The 17,796-nt window shown below is 36.4% G+C and overlaps 1 protein-coding gene and 1 long non-coding RNA gene across 3 annotated transcripts; one reads left to right on the top strand and one right to left on the bottom strand.

The window, feature by feature from the left end:
* Positions 1–410: 410 nt before the first annotated feature.
* LOC134335651 (arrestin domain-containing protein 3-like) lies at positions 411–10,455 on the bottom strand. The gene is made up of 7 exons (XM_063018232.1): positions 10,134–10,455; positions 6,889–6,930; positions 6,606–6,666; positions 3,992–4,139; positions 3,760–3,856; positions 1,591–1,847; positions 411–1,491 (listed from the first exon to the last, which is right to left on the bottom strand). Exons 1-7 carry the CDS (start codon positions 10,399–10,401, stop codon positions 1,027–1,029), a joined length of 1,338 nt encoding a protein of 445 aa, XP_062874302.1. The 5' UTR covers positions 10,402–10,455; the 3' UTR covers positions 411–1,026.
* Positions 10,456–13,049: 2,594 nt separating this feature from the next.
* Positions 13,050–15,435, top strand: LOC134335654 (uncharacterized). Of its 2 annotated transcripts, none has more exons than XR_010015635.1 (3): positions 13,050–13,288; positions 14,878–14,977; positions 15,297–15,435. It is a non-coding gene; the product is annotated as an uncharacterized LOC134335654 (long non-coding RNA). The 2 variants fall into 2 exon arrangements; XR_010015634.1 differs by having other exon boundaries at positions 15,294–15,435.
* Positions 15,436–17,796: the final 2,361 nt, after the last annotated feature.

Here is a 17,796-nt window from a genome sequence, read left to right as displayed (position 1 = left end):
GACTGGAAGATGTAGTATATAACCAATAAAACAGCCCAGTATCTGTTTGTCGTGACAGCTGAAAGTGTATATGAACTCTGCTCTATATTAATACTTTATAATATGGCTGATTAGAGATGCCTACACAGAAATAAGGAAAGAGTGCACTTAGGGTGTGTCTCTCCGTACACAACGCTAGGTGGCACAACACTAGTCAATGTGTGGGTGATAAGATGCATACGGCTTGCTGCCCACGTGTTGGAGGGGGCGTGGGTTAGCTTCGATCTCCTCGGCCAGAGCATGATGCAATTGGACACGCTAAAGAGGGAGAAAATGCATTAAAAAAATAAATAAATAAATAAAATAAAATACACATTAATTAATGATAATGCACTGATTTATTGTTTTATCATTTTATTTTTCACATTTTATTGTTGTAAACATTACATTAAAATATATACAAATACAGTCATATCTCAAGTGTATTAATTTTTAAAAAGTATATTGTCAAACATATCAAAATAAATAATTAATGCGTTCTCAAAATGAAATGAGGATAAAAAAGTGTAATCAAAACCACATTTGAAACAGTTCTTTAAGTGCTTAGGTCTGTATAGAAAAATACAATTTACAATAAAATATGATTATCTATAAAATAAATGCAAATAATAATAGGCACTTCATTCATTTGCTGTCTGTTTTACGACTGATTTTATCTTATTCGGTGTCGCGGTGGGTCTGTTTCACTGAGTGCAAGCCAGGAAACACCCTGAATTGTTAACCTGTCTATCACAGGGCAAACACACACACACACACACACACACACACACACACACTTAAGGCAATTTTATTAGCTCTTATTAACCTGACTGCATGTCTTTGGACTGTGGGTGAAAACCCATGACAGTCTTGCTGTGAGGCAACAGCACTACCCACCAAGCCACCGTGTCACCCCTTAAATGCACTTGTATATTTAAAACAATAGTATAGTGCTGCATTAAAAAATAGCTGGTGATGAACTAAATGGCAGTTCTGGTTCTTTCCAGATTAACACTCGGAATTAGCCGGACCTGGCCAGTATCCAGGGGTACTCGGATATTCTGGTGCTGGGTGGTGCTGTGGAGCAGAAGCTGGTGGATACAGCATAGTAGCATATGGCAGAGGAGTGTGGGCTGGGTTTAATGGAGATGGATGAAATGCTGGTGCTGCTGTATTAGAATCTGGAAAGATGTCAGTGTAGGAAGGTGGAGGTTCATCTGGATTGGCCGGCTGTTGAGGGTATAGATTTGGGTACAGACCGAAAGATAATCCAGGGGATGCAGCAGCTGCAATACCTGAGGTGGGACCAAATGCTGGTTGGGATGCATATGCTTGTGGTACTGTGTCATGTGTGTTCCAGTAGGAGTGGTTAGCCGCTTGGTTTTGGTGAGAAGGAAAATTCTGGTTTGTTTGGAGAATGACGACTGGAAATGCGATCTCAGGATCTCTTGCATAGGGCACATCCAGGTACACCTTTGAAAAATAAGAATAATGCATACATGTCATGGTATCATGATAAGAGGACAACGTTCAGAGTGGCAAACCCATGATAAGCATGTGAAGAATAATTACCTTGAGGATATACTCCACCTTAATGATCGAACAGTTTGAGATGGATAGATCCAAGGCAGGTGGAATTTTTAGCCTGCTGGTAACTGTTTTCTTAGATCTTGATGGGGCTGGATCTTCCACTGCTTTAAAAATAAGTTTATGTGAGTAGTTGTGGCGAGATTGGGCAGTGAACGTCTGTCTTTGTTCAAGTTTAAACTTCAGCTTGAGATCACGAGATGAGGAGTTTTCAATATGGGCTTCAACCTTGATGGTTTCACCTGTAAAAAAAATAAGATACAATTCAGCACACTAGGGCTCTGAATGTTTTTGTAAGTAAAAGCATGCACACAATTGATGGACTATGGAGGTACCCTTTTATGAAAGAGCAAAATCAAAATTTTTCCTTAATAAATACAACCCCAAATCAGACAAAGTTGGAATAGTATGGAATAATTCATCATTCATTTCATAATTCATAACAATAGCAGAATACACAGGCTGTCCTCACACTGATGAGCCAGCTCCCCCCCCTACAATAACTCAAGATCTCCCCACCCTTTTCCCCAGCACTGGACTCTATATTTCATTATTCACACATATGTATATATGTACATATAGTATATATAGTGTTTTTATTATATGGTTGTAATTACCATACTGGTGTATAATAGTATTTTTTTTTATAATTTCCTTATTTTTTTTTTTTATTCTACTCTATTTTTATTTACTGTATTTACTGTACTTACACTGTACTGGAGTTGCTGTAACACTCGAATTTCCCCCATGGGGATCAATAAAGGAATCTTATCTTATCTTATATTCAAATAAAATAAAAATGCAGTGTTCCTTACATTTACTTTGACTTTTATTAGATTGCGGACAGTTTGAACCCAAGATATTTCATGTTTTATCTGCTCAACTTAATTTGATTTATTAATATACATTCATTCCTGCATTACAGGCCTGCAACACATTCCAAAAAAAGTTGGGACGGGGGCAATTTAGGACTAGTAATGAGGTGAAGAAACTAAATAAAGATGTGATTCCAAACAGGTGATTGTAATCATGGTTTGGTACACAAGCAGCATCCAGGAAAGGCTGAGTCTTTGATGAGCAAAGATAACCAGAGGATCCGGACAAAGGTCATTTACACTTCTGTGATGGCAGCATTAATGCAGAAAAGTACACTGAGATCTTAGAGCAACATATGCTGCCTAACATATGCATATATTTTCCAGGGACGTCCATGCATTTTCCAACAAGACAATGCAAAACAACATGCTGCACACATTACAAAGACATGACTGCGGAAGAAGAGGGTACGGGTACTGGACTGGCCTGCCTGCAGTCCTGACCTGTCCCCAATAGATGTCTTACTGACTCTACTTTCACAAACATAGTAGAAACATTTACCCTCTTGAGTATTTACTAACAGGGCCAATAAAATGTCATTTTTCAACATGGCAAAATAACACACGCCAAGAATAAGACAAATAATTGCAAAATAAAATTGCATTTTAGAAACATCATAGCCTAAAATAGATTGGTTATCTAGCTGTGTTATCTGATTTTTTCCCCCTCTTTTTCTCAGATTTTCCCCCCAAATTTTCTCCCCTAATCTAGTCCAATTACCCTGAATTACACCTCTACCGATACAACCCTCCACCGCTGACTGAGGTGCTTCACAACTGACACACGCCCCCTCCGACACGTGCACAGTACCGACTGCATCTTTTCATCTGCATGAGGTAAGTTCATATGCAGATCATCAGTTCATATGCACAGCGAGCCACACGCTGATCAGCATTATTTCCCAACTCCAGCTTTCCCATCCCTGAACAACAGCCAATCATTGTTCATGTGGCCACCCAGCCCAGTCGGATGGCCCAGTGTTTTTTTATTTTTAACATTTATGTACTCATGAATTGTGCATTTTTTGTACTGCATACCATCTGAGTCAGATCTGCTGTTGTTGTTTTTTTAATGTTCCATCTTCATTTTCTTACATAAAAAGGCAAGCCTTGTGTAACAGTGGAGGTTTTCTACTTGCACAATTTATGGAAAAACACAAATATTACACCAGCACAGTACACATGCCAGTTTAATCCTTTCTCTTCATGTACCCTGATGGGCAGCTAGCCTAACAACAGCATAAACATCTACAAGATTTTATATACTATGTACAATTACCTGGTTCATAGCCCATTTTGTCAGTAGATGCCCTCACTGAGACACTTCCAGAAGTGAACAACTTCATCTTTTTGTCTATGGCACCAGAAAGTGGTTGCTGTGTGCAGAAATTTAGCAATAAACAGTATGAATTCCAGGCAATACATGCTAGACATTTCACATAATTAAATAAAGACTTTTATTAGTCAGTTATTTTATTCATTACAAAGTATGTAAGCGTAAAAGCACATACCAATAACTCAGCACCATGTTCATGAGCAGATGACACAAAAACAAATTCCCTAGATGCTGTTTGAGTCATCTTCCACGATCTACTCAATCTGGCCTCAAGAATGTATTTAATCGATCCATGGGCTCCTTTAAAAGATGATGGTGTGTTGCTACAAAAGAGATTCACTTAATTAACTTTAGAAAATCACTATCTTTTGTAGGAGCATGCTACTGTTCTGCATTTGGTCTAACTATTATTTATAATTTATCACTCATGAACAAGATGTAACTACACGACATGGTCAAAATTATTTGGACACCCGTATTATTAGTGGATTTGAGGAATTTTAGCTTAAGGCGGGGCGTCCCTGGTCCTTTCTGTGCAGAGTTTGCATGTTCTACCCATGTTTGCATGGGTTTCCTCCGGGAGCTCCAGTTTCCTCCCACAGTCCAAAAATATGCAGTCAATTGCCCTATAGGTGAATGTGTGTGTGTGTGTGTGTGCGTGCGTGCGTGCCCGCCCTGTGATGGACTGGTGCCCCGTTCAGGGTGTAACTGCGCCCATTGAAAAGCTGGGATAGGCTCCACCACCACCACCCACGACCCTAATTGGATAAGCGGTTAAGTCAGTCAGTGAGTGAGTGAGTGTTACTAACAGGTGCACAAAATCAGGAATACAGCCATGCAACCTAGTTCACATACAATATCATTGTCAATATGGGTCACTGTGAACTCAGTATCTTTCATTATTAGCACAACACCTTTCCAGTCAACAATATAATTAGTTAAATGATCATAAAGTCTAAACCCCTGGGAGCTACAGCTGTTTAAGTGTGAAGTAGTAGGCCAAACACAATGCCATGGGACTCAAGAGCCATGGAAATAACTGATCTCGAGTGATGGATCTATTTTAACATCTAACAGTCTGAGGGATGATGCTATGAGAACACTACCAGTCTAAAAAGCAATTACAACCACTAGAGCTAAAGGACTTGATTTCTCATCCACCCATCATCCATCATAACCAACAGTTTAAACTGTAGTAAATGTTTATAACATTTATACTCTTTTGCGATCATACAAATTAATTATTTAATTAAAGTCTCACATATCATTTTACATTTTGTAGTTATACAATAGATTTTGAAATAACTGTAATTGTAATACATCTATATACACCTTCACTGTATAGTTTAGTTTAAGTCTTAGTCTCAATATTGACTCAGTCTTGCAAACATTTGGACTTTAACCTAGACTTTAAAAACCTTCTTTAGGCAAAACTTAACCTGATCTCTGCTGTTAATGGGCTTGGACTTGTCACAGGTGTTTTTCACTACAGATAGCTACAACATGTACTGAATCTCAAGAGAATTGTGTGCTTCTGCCTTGTGGGAACAGTTTAGGAAAGGTTGCTTTTGTTTTATCCTAAATGTACTTCTATGTACAAATCAAGGCACCTAAATAAATGGCCTGGCCCGACCTCAACCATAACCAGCCTAGCCAATGCGAGGTTCACTTGTCAGTGCAATCTCAATGCCAGTCCCAAGCCTGGATAGAAAAAGGAGGGTTGAGACAGAAAGGGCATCCGGTGTAAAAACTATGCCTAAATATAGGAGCAGCCAAAAGAAAAAATGTTTTGAGTATATTTGCTGCCACATAACTGGATTTTAATCATTTTATATAGTTTTAGTACGAGGTTTTGCAAATGCATATTTACACAAATTAGGTCTTGGTATAAAACACAAAACAACTCAGAAGACTGATATTTTAACAGAGACTGGATTGTAGCTACAGTGTTATTAATAGTCCCTTCATTTAGCCTCATCAAGAGTAGGTATATAGTTTTGTCTATTGTGTCTGCAGCAGCTATCTTCAATAATATTACATATGAAAAAATATGATTTTATGTAGACAGTAGCACAGAGCTTGCAGGGATGTTAGCTAAAAGCTCTGATATTTCCCGAGTCCTGCATGCAGCGGCCGAAAGCCACAAAGCAGGTCATCAAAAGCTGGGCCATGCCTCATAATATTTTTTAGTAATTTATTAAGCAGTAGTAACATTTTAAAGGTAATAGTACCACCTACATAACGGGCTGGTTAATTGATATAGCTTGCATTAAATAAAGGTAGAAAATTCCAAAATGTCATTTTAACTGTACACTAGTGATGTCAACATCACAAAAACATGCCACACTTTCCACATTTGTCGTGTTGAAACATAATTGTTGTAATATCAGAAGTTTTACTATTTTAAAACCAAGTGTAGATTTCAGTATTAAAACAATACTTGTTTAACTTATTTTTGTGCTAAACTATATAACTAACTATATTATGTGCTAAACAGTTTCTTTGCTTATTTAAGTATTATACAGTATATAATAAGGAATATAAACTTGTGACAAAATGTGATAATCAAAACTTGCCCCACATGGGTCCATGTGGCTGTGCAGGACCCAGTCTATTAGCTGTGCTACCTTTGCCTTTTGCTGGACTCCTGACCAGGATGAAGCATTTTGGTAAGAATTAATGTATCATTTATAAATAAATCATAGGATTGGTAGTGATGACACGCTCAAAATAAAATTCATTTATTTATTACCATAAAGCAACTTTCTGACAATTTTAAAATCACTTACCTTTGAGGAAGTACAAATGTAAATGGGAAGTCATGATATCCAGGCATAATGACATTGTTATCTGTAGGTTACAAAAGAAAATCACACATATGAGTTGTGCCAATATAATCTAATGAAATGACATAAACACAAAAGGTTTTTAGATAATATACCCCAGTGATTAATGCTAACATCATGGTGCATGTACACTGTCTGTTGCTAATCACTGGGTTTACAACTAGTTATCGAGCTGTTTTATTACATTACATAAATGCTGATCATTTCAAGCATGTTGGTCACTTACATGTTTCACCATTTGTTACAAGCATGGATCCACTGCGTTTCCCTGTAATCACAGAACAAAAGATCATGTTTCCAATTATTCTTTTAACTGTTTTTATTCTATTAGCATTGCACAATAATGTGTACATACAAGTCCATATACAGTCCCCTTTCAAAAAAAGGTTGTAAATATATGTAAATAAAACCAGAAAGCAATCATTTGCAGATCCTGTTTGGCTTACTGCTAAACTTGCATTTGTACATTCAAAGCCAAACTATGTTTACTGACAAGGCTTGGTGTGTAATGCAGGGTCGTCTGAGAGCTCCTTGTTCTTTATGCAAAAAATTAAGTTTTTCTTCTGAATGCTTTATTAATATGAAGGAATGTAGACTGGGAACTTTCTAGGTTGTAATGTTGAGTAGATAACTGTTTTAAAGCTGTTGGGTAACATTACCCCCCTTTGCTTGTATTCAACTAAGCTTTTGGTTAATGCTTCCCTAATACCTATTCATGACAGCGTCATTTGTTATAGATGTCTTTTTTAACATTTCACTGCTTACCTGTTCTTTCTTTGCCCAGCCCTAGCTTTTTTTTTTTTAATGTATTGCATCTACCAAGTAAGAAATGAGAGAATAACTACAGAAATCAATAAAGTTAAAAAGAAAATGTTAAAAAACTTAAACATACATTAGCTCATTAGCTTTTTCAGCCCATTCCAAAGAAATTTTTTTTTTAACCTGTTAGCCCAACATTTTTACACACAGTATTTACTGCATGTTTGGTTTCAATGTTTCAATCCCAGTCCACTTTGCAACTTTGCAACTCATTTCAAATGCGGCTGCTCGTCTGGTTTTCAACCAACCTAAACGCTAGCACATCACCCCACTGCTGTGTTCTCTTCACTGGTTTCCTGTAGCTGCCCACATTCAGTTTAAAACACTGATGCTTGCCCACAAAACCAAAAATGGACCAGCTCCAAACTACCTTAGAAAACCACTAGTCACGCTCGCCTTGATCCTCCACTCAGAACTTGGGTAAGACAAGCACAAATGTTAAACTCCATTTTAAAAAGCCTTGCTTTGCTGATATGTTACTGAAATTGGTGGGTAACGCTTATTTTTTCTATATCATTGGAAAAAATGACACCTATTATGGAGTACTATTTTAATATACTTTCAAAAAGTATATTGACACTTCTAGTTATTGAATTCAGGTGTTTGTCACACCCATTGCAAACATTATATAAAATCTATTATACATTATAAATTATATGCTTCCTCTAACATGATCACTGTGTCCATGTGCACAAAGCCAGATCCATGAAGAAGCAGTTAGACATCCACATCCTTTTGGTCATATAACATAAATACATTTAAAAAAAAAAGGAATACTTCTATTAGGTAAAATCAAATCGCATATTACTTCAGCATGAACGAGTGAAAACTATTCTTACTATAAACTAGAACATAATAATACATGTATGTCACCCACTTTTGCCGGTGACATAGTCTTGTTGACAAAAACATATATATATTTTTTTTATTATACCAGTGCAGTTGAATCAGTTAGATGCAGAAGATGTATTTTCAGTAAAATAGTAAAAATTTAAATGTTGTTCTTAATATTGAATATGCTACAAGCCTTTGCAGCCTTATTAGATGTTTACATTTACTCAAGTCTATTTATACTTACTTTTATGACATTGAATAATAGGACACAGACACAAGATATAGGTTTACTGGAAGGATTGCGTCACAGTATTCCAGTACAAAAACCAACAGGGAAACATGATCTAAGGTACTGCGGGTATTACAATATCACTTATTGTGTGACTACAAGTGATAAACATGAGTAGTCATTTGTGGCAACCTAAAATTTACAGTCAACCCAATACATTCCACAGTGTTGCAAATGTCAACTCTTTCAAAGCCTTTCAAAGCCTAAAGTAAAAAATGAAAAGTGCAGCGGATCTGGGTTCAAATCTCAGTGGTGATATTGGCCAGCTGGTCGTCTACACTAAAATAATTGGCTATGTCTGAGGCTGTGGTCATTCCCTGCTCTGCAATAGATTGGTACCTGGGTTTTCCTGCCTTGCGCCCAGTGTTTACTGGTGAAACCAGACCAAAACCAGACCTCGGCAACCCTGACCAGGATAAAGTGGCAATGGGGCCTCCACAAATGGAGATAAGAACTGTGTTGCAATTAAGGAAGGTAGACAACAGTTTAGGGAATTTTTAATATGACACAACTGCATACATCATGTGTATGCTTTTTAAAATTGCAACACTCCTAACTTTTACTTTGTTACAAAGTGAAAATTTCTAACTTTTAGAAAACAGCAATGTACACAATTATAACGTTTTATTACTCTAACTTTAATCTAGTTTTTGGATTCTTCTTTTCACTTTTAAGTTATTACTGCTTTTTTTTTTTTACTGAAAGGTTTGGGTTAAGAAAAACTAAAGCTACACATTTTTGTTTTTAAACAAAATAAAACAAATACACTACCGTTGAAGCTAAAATAGGCCTATTGCCTAAAGGAACTATTTCCAGACATTTACAATTTTTTAAACAATTCTATGTAGCCAGTATAACTTTATCGATCAGCTGTCTCGCATTAAATAACTGAATACTTTTCTTTGTAGACAATTAAAAACACCTTTAAATGTTTTTCCCCTAAGTTTAAAACTTAAACTATACACAAAAGAACTAGGCTATAAAATACTTAACAAAACTAACAATAAACTAACTGGAAAAAACTGTTATTTTTAGTTTAAAACTATAAAGTTTCAAAAACTTTTACATTTAATTTAATACATATAAATCAAAACTAGTAAATAATGATTTTATTATGTATTATTTTCTTTATCTTTTGTTTATTTGTTATTTTTGATCATTACAACATCATGTTTAATTGTTCATATTGTACAGCTCTTAAATGTGTTTTGTTTTACAAATTTTCATCATATTCTCCACCTGAACTGGATTATGATGAATTATGAGGAGAATGCCCTTTAAATCAGTTCAATCGGTCAGCATCAACCTGTAAAACAAGTTTACAATAATCTAGTTTGTTTAACTAGTAAACAAGTGGCATCTCAGGTGAGGATACTGGACTAGTAATCAGATCACTGATTTAAGCCCCACTACTGCCATGCTGCCACCATTGGGCCCCTGGGAAATGTTCCTAACCCTTAATTGCTTAGACTGTAATCTGTCACAGATGTAAATCGTTTTGGATTAAAGTTTAAATGTATGATCTGTACCTTTTTTGGAGTTGTCCCATATGAAGATCTGTTTGAATTTGAAGTATCTCTCATGAGCGCTGTAGGAATCATCGGAGTTATTAGAGCTGTTATGTTCAGTCCAGTGCACATTGGCTTCTCCTTTACACTTTATATACAGCTTCTCAACCTTTACCTCTTTATTTACCTCCAGGATCACTCTGCCGTTAATCACATCACCATTAGTGAACATGTTGCTCTCATTAACCGCATCGTAGCTTATTGAGAACTGTTTAATAGCTCCAGACATGATCGCGACTCCAGGCTGCTGTTAAAAGTGTAAGAATGAACTGAGGATTGCGGGAACACATGACGCACTCGAGTGCCTAGATCGATGTAGGAAGCGTTTCCCTAAAAGGCGTGTACAGTATACTGCACTGAACTACTCAAGTAGCGCCGGACTTTTATTTTGAAATGTCCACGAGGAGAACACGCACTTCTCCAAAAAGCTTATTTATTTATTTATTTATTAGGATCTTAACGTCCTGTTTTACACACTTTGGACGGTAGTTAAGATTCATCAGTTAACAAGTTTAATGTCCAACACAGTCAGGGACAATTTTGTATCTCCAATTTACTTCACTTGCATGTCCTTAAACTGTGGGAGGAAACCGGAGCTCCCGGAGGAAACCCACGCAGACAAAGGGAGAACATGCAACAAAAAGCTTAAATAATAAAAAAACATTTTTTATGAAAATTATAAAATTAACATGTATGTATATATTTATTTTGCAATAAATATAAGGTACCCTATTGATATGTTTTTGTAATTGAATCCTTTATCAAAAATAACAATGTCTTTTACACAACATAAAAAGCATCCAAAGTTTAAACAACAATGTACAATATATATATATTTTGTTGTAATAATGTAATTTATAACAGTAAAATTATTTCTCTGACCTGCTTTTAATTTTTACTATAAATTATATTCAGTATTAATATTACATATGTTGCTTTTGTTGGGGGTAGTATGAGTATTAACAAATATTAGGAAAGTCACATATATGAAAATAACATATATTTGTGTATATATATATATATATATATATATTTGTAATAGTTTAATTCATAACAGTAAAATTATGTCTGACCTGCTTGTAATTTTTACTATAAATTATATTCAGCATTAATATTACACGCGTTGCTTTTGTTGGGGTTAGTATGAGTAATAACAAAGATAATCAATAGGAAAGTCACATGAAAATGACAAATCACCTGGTTAAGTAGTATATAGTGTGGCATTTAAATTTTAATACAACTGTTAATGGAGTGGACTTCAGTTCCAGTGTCATAGTTTTTAGAATTTAGTTCCACAAAATACCTTTGATAGATGATAGATTACAAAAAGTAAAATAATGGAATTAATTTGATTAGAAAACATAAACAGTGCGATGTTTGCTATGCATTTTATGTTCTATCATAATTGATAAATTAATTTGCATGACAGCAGTTCTTGACAAATACATTATCATCTTAGATGTTCCTCAGAAAAAACAAGAACTTAATTTGCCTTGTTGGCATTGACATTTCTTCCATTTACATGTTTGGCATTTAGCAGATGCCTTTATCCAACGTGACTTACATTATAGTTACAGTATCTAGCCTGAGCAATTGAGGGTTAAGGGCCTTGCTCAGGAGCCCAACAGCAGCAACTGACTACACAGTAGGGGTGGGTGGATCGATCCAGATATTATTGATACCAACGTTGGTACTGGAATCTGATCAATATTAGTGTGATGGGATTGATACTTTTGTTTTACTTTTTTTCCACAACATTCAGTACATTTCTCCTGTTTCATCAGAAAGTAAAGACTGTGTCTGTAAAACCACCACTCCTCTCACATCTTACATGCACAACTTGCTCCTCCCCTCCTGCTCTGCTGTGTTTTGTTGTGGTACCGTCACGTTGTTAAAATCCTAATGCCTAGTTCACACTACACGATTTTTGCCCTGATTTTCGCTCGGCGACTGATTTTCCGGGTCGGGAGCAACTCAGCGTTCACTCGGCGATCAAAACTCGGCTCTCAGTCGCTAAGTGTGAACTACCCAACAACTCGACCCGACCGGCTCGCCGAGCGCTCGGCGACTGGATTGAGTTTTCTAGCACATCAGATATCTGATCTCAGATGTGCGACTGGAAATGAGTGACATGTCGAACAGCCAATGAGAACACAGGATACAGCGTGAAGGGAAATGCAGGAGATGATATAGTTTATATCAGGATACACCGGCACACACACACACGTTTTACAGTATTTCTGATTTGATCCTGTACAAAACATAACACCCACGCTGCATTACAAAATTATTAATTAACCTCCACTTTACTACAGAACAAGCCATATACTGTTTGTGTTGCCAAATCCACTCAGATTAATTTATTGTACCTCTTTGATTTTACGCTGCACATCAGACCACAAACCCTTTGATCTCTCGCTACTTGTTGACGTGCATTTTTGGACGTGGTATCATTAAACCCCTCGTCACTTCTCACGTGTGTTTTTGTAAAGAAGAAAAAAAAGGAGACCAGAGAAGCTCGTCTGCGATTCCAGTTGGTGATGGATCGTGTAGTGTGAAACCCCCTATCGCCGATCAGTCGTGTAGTGTGAAATATACACCGACTGAAGGACTCCCGAGTGCAAGAGATTCAGTCGTGTAGTGTGAACTGTACAACGACCTGACGACTTGGAAAGTCGTGTAGTGTGAACTTGGCAAAACAGACATCAGGAAATTGGTAGGCATTAAAAAGTTTTTGAATACTTTGCACACACAGAAATTTTTATGGAAATAATAGTGTAAATATACGTACGTAAAGTACGGACGCACCTTACGCAAATGAATCGGAGCATGCGCAGTGAGGCTCTTATTCCGTGTTTGTGTTTTGGTGAATGAGAGCTCTTTTCTTTTGACTTTGTGCTTATAAATGTTAACAGCTTAACAAAGACACATGTATTCAATCACTATTAAAAATGTACAAATTTATTGACCCAGCAAAGACAACTATGTGGTGTGAGTTAGCCGCTTGGTGCTGATACGCTATGATGGTATCGTTGTGAGAAAGTAAAGCACCAGAAACAAAAAATCGGACCGCTTTAAACAACTGAATTTATCTACAACCCTACTGCTTACAAAATGTAAGTATTAACAATATTAATATGATAGTTATAAATACAGAGTGCTTAAAGAAACAGAAATCACTGCCATTAGCGTAGCAGCTAACACTAGCGACTAAGCTAACAAGTACCGTGTTGTTTACCTTGAGTATTAAGGCACAGCTGTAATGTCTTTCGTATAGTTAGTGTACTGCACACAGTGCACAAGTCTTTACTGTATATCTTTCATAGTAATCATAATAATAGTTATGGTGTATCAGTTATTTAGGTTTAAATCAGTATCTCAGCTGTGAACTAGTTGGCTAGGCTGCGTATTGACACCACACGGCTGTTCTAACCTTATTACTAAGGGTTGGCGGATCGATCCAAATATCGATAGTATCGATACTTCAGTTTTACTTTTTCTCCGCGACATTCAGCACGTTTCTCCAGTTTCATAAGAAAGTAGAATCCATGTTTGTACAGACGCCGCTTCTCTCACATCTTACAGGCTCACATCTCTCCTCCTGCTCTGCTGGGTTTTGTTGTGGTACCGTCACGTGACTAAGCGACAGAGGAGAGTAGACCATGCACATGTAGCAGTGAGAGAGAGGAGCTGTGTGGGAATATATTAAGGCAGTAAATGAAATTAAAATGAAATAAAGAAGAATTTTAAGTTTAAAACATTTCCAGTAAGTTATTTAATAATTTTGTGTATTTTGTTTATTTTACAAAAGGCCAGAAAAGTGGAACCTCGGTCGATAATAAATACACGTTTATCACACGAGTATTTTAGCACCGCACTCTCAACTGTTTCTATCAAAAGAAGAAAACAGCCATATAAAAACACCTGTTCACCTTTACTGTTCAGTTTGACTTGATATGCCTTAGTGCTCAAAACTCAACATGGAAACGTGTTAAATTTGTATTTTCTTTAGTATTTGAGCTCCTGTACAGAAGCTGTTGTGGTGCAGCCACATTGTTTAATGTTTATTTACTCCTCTTTATATAGCCAGCAACTGGACAAGTTTTTTTTATTTTATTTAAATAAACAATATTACATAAACATACACATAGTATATATATGAACACATTATCAAAAATATGACCTCGCATTAATTTTAACAATAGACAAAGTATGTTGAACAACAGCAAAGTAATAAAAAATATAAACATAAAAGGAAAAACAAAGCCAGAGGAATTACAATCATCAAAAAAAAAAATCTTGTACCAATAGTATATCATATAAAATGAAAGTCAATGAAAGATAAATAACTAAATAAATGAAAATCTCTTTAGAAAAATTTTTATATCTTTACCAATTTTTTTCCCAAATACCCAAAAGGAAAATGTATAGACACAATCAAAAAAGCATTTACAGAAGATACACTTATCAGAAATGGTCATAAATCTACTCAATCTAGCATTGACTGGGTAGCATTTATGAAGTATTTTAAAATCTACATGTCTTTTTTTATTATTAATTACAAATTTATACGATAAAGTCCAAACTAACTGCCTTTTTTATTATCTCCAGGTATGTGAGAAATGTCTTCAAACTAAAATTTTGGATAAGAAGGTTTCTTATATGTTTGTTATTCTTTTTTTATCCATTATATTAATACCTTCAGTATAAACATTAAGATCTAGAGACAATGTGAGCAACTGGACAAGTTACCTCAGCAAAGATCCACATGATGGCGTAGAAACACCACAAATATTCTGAAAACGGTTCGTATGATCAAATTTCCGTTTATTATCAAAACTGTCATAAATAACGAGTACAAATTATTATTTTTATATATGCAATAAATTATTTCATTTGAATGTAAATAAGCAATATTATAATACGCATTAAAATGAATGAAGTGTCGGTTTAGTGATTCAATAGTTCATTACTAGATGCTGGAAGGTCTTTGTCAGTCACGTGTCTACGTGTTTAGCGAGGTGACGTCACCGACGCGCCACTATATATGTAATGTTTTTATTAGCGGTTTAGTGAAAGTAGCAGCAAAGACACTTACATTACTTATTTATTCTTTCAAAGCAGTAAAAGCTGGAGAAGCAGACGCAAAATGAGAGAAAACCATACAGAGACAAACTCACCTAGGATACCAGGGATCATGCTGCTTATTTTGCACAAAGAGTACTTAGTGTTTGTCTGTGTCTATTACAAATAAGTACAAATAAAGTACATATATTTGAAATTTTACATAACTGTACTTGATTACTGTCCTGATTTGCACACACACTTAAAAACAATGGTTCTTTAGTAGAGACGATGGTTCATTTGTATACTTAAAGGCTTCTGTGAATTATGAAATGTAGGCCTAAGTATCATCAGAAAAACAAATAATGCAAACCACATTTAATGTTAGTCCACGATTTTGCTTTGTGTCCTTAAAGCTAGCAGAAGCATATACAGGTCCTTCTCAAAAAATTAGCATATTGTGATAAAGTTCATTATTTTCCATAATGTAATGATAAAAATTAAACTTTCATATATTTTAGATTCATTGCACACCAACTGAAATATTTCAGGTCTTTTATTGTTTTAATACTGATGATTTTGGCATACAGCTCATGAAAACCCAAAATTCCTATCTCAAAAAATTAGCATATTTCATCCGACCAATAAAAGAAAAGTGTTTTTAATACAAAAAAAGTCAACCTTCAAATAATTATGTTCAGTTATGCACTCAATACTTGGTCGGGAATCCTTTTGCAGAAATGACTGCTTCAATGCGGCGTGGCATGGAGGCAATCAGCCTGTGGCACTGCTGAGGTGTTATGGAGGCCCAGGATGCTTCGATAGCGGCCTTAAGCTCATCCAGAGTGTTGGGTCTTGTGTCTCTCAACTTTCTCTTCACAATATCCCACAGATTCTCTATGGGGTTCAGGTCAGGAGAGTTGGCAGGCCAATTGAGCACAGTAATACCATGGTCAGTAAACCATTCACCAGTGGTTTTGGCACTGTGAGCAGGTGCCAGGTCGTGCTGAAAAATGAAATCTTCATCTCCATAAAGCTTTTCAGCAGATGGAAGCATGAAGTGCTCCAAAATCTCCTGATAGCTAGCTGCATTGACCCTGCCCTTGATAAAACACAGTGGACCAACACCAGCAGCTGACATGGCACCCCAGACCATCACTGACTGTGGGTACTTGACACTGGACTTCAGGCATTTTGGCATTTCCTTCTCCCCAGTCTTCCTCCAGACTCTGGCACCTTGATTTCCGAATGACATGCAAAATTTGCTTTCATCCGAAAACAGTACTTTGGACCACTGAGCAACAGTCCAGTGCTGCTGTTTCTGGTTCAAAAGTGGCTTGACCTGGGGAATGCGGCACCTGTAGCCCATTTCCTGCACACGCCTGTGCACGGTGGCTCTGGATGTTTCTACTCCAGACTCAGTCCACTGCTTCCGCAGGTCCCCCAAGGTCTGGAATCGGCCCTTCTCCACAATCTTCCTCAGGGTCCGGTCACCTCTTCTCGTTGTGCAGCGTTTTCTGCCACACTTTTTCCTTCCCACAGACTTCCCACTGAGGTGCCTTGATACAGCACTCTGGGAACAGCCTATTCGTTCAGAAATTTCTTTCTGTGTCTTACCCTCTTGCTTGAGGGTGTCAATGATGGCCTTCTGGACAGCAGTCAGGTCGGCAGTCTTACCCATGATTGCAGTTTTGAGTAATGAACCAGGCTGGGAGTTTTTAAAAGCCTCAGGAATCTTTTGCAGGTGTTTAGAGTTAATTCGTTGATTCAGATGATTAGGTTAATAGCTCGTTTAGAGAACCTTTTCATGATATGCTAATTTTTTGAGATAGGAATTTTGGGTTTTCATGAGCTGTATGCCAAAATCATCAGTATTAAAACAATAAAAGACCTGAAATATTTCAGTTGGTGTGCAATGAATCTAAAATATATGAAAGTTTAATTTTTATCATTACATTATGGAAAATAATGAACTTTATCACAATATGCTAATTTTTTGAGAAGGACCTGTATCAGTCTCCCTGCTGAAACTTTTTCTTGGATCTAACTTATATTTTTTTGTTCTTTTATTTCTGACAGAAGATTTGTTAGTTTTTAAATACTATTCTGTGCACATACAGAAATAGGGGCAATTTTATAGAGTGTAAATGTACAGTGTAAATTATACAGTACAAATGCACTTTACGTACTTTGCGCAAATTACGCAAATTTACGAAACTCCTCGTACGTAGGTCAGTTTCGTGAATCGGAGCATGCGTAGTGTGGCTCTCATTCCGTGTTTGTGTTTTGGTGAATAATTTCTCTTTCCTTTTGACTTTGTGCTTATAAATGTAAATGGATACGCATCTATTATTATTTTAAATAAATAAGGACACATGTATTCGGTCACTATTTAATATGTTAATACAGTAATCCCTCCTCGATCGCGGGGGTTGCGTTCCAGAACCCTCCACGAAAGGTGAAACTTTATTAAGTTCTCCCTCCTGTTCGTGTGCACGCTGTCTGTGCACGCCACTCTACGCATCTTGACCAATCACGTGCGGCTTTAACAGAAAAAAAC

The sequence above is a fragment of the Trichomycterus rosablanca genome, chromosome 21 (genome assembly GCF_030014385.1).
Source record: "Trichomycterus rosablanca isolate fTriRos1 chromosome 21, fTriRos1.hap1, whole genome shotgun sequence".
Taxonomy (NCBI): domain Eukaryota; kingdom Metazoa; phylum Chordata; class Actinopteri; order Siluriformes; family Trichomycteridae; genus Trichomycterus; species Trichomycterus rosablanca.
This window is presented reverse-complemented; position numbering and strand designations above follow the sequence as displayed.

Coding starts and splice junctions, on each gene's coding strand:
- LOC134335651 (XM_063018232.1), bottom strand. CDS start 10,401: ATGTCTGGAGCTATTAAACAGTTCTCAATAAGCTACGATGCGGTTAAT. Junction 3,857..3,991: donor AACATGGTGCTGAGTTATTG/GTATGTGCTTTT, acceptor TTCTGCACACAG/CAACCACTTTCTGGTGCCAT. Junction 1,492..1,590: donor AGGTGGAGTATATCCTCAAG/GTAATTATTCTT, acceptor TATTTTTCAAAG/GTGTACCTGGATGTGCCCTA.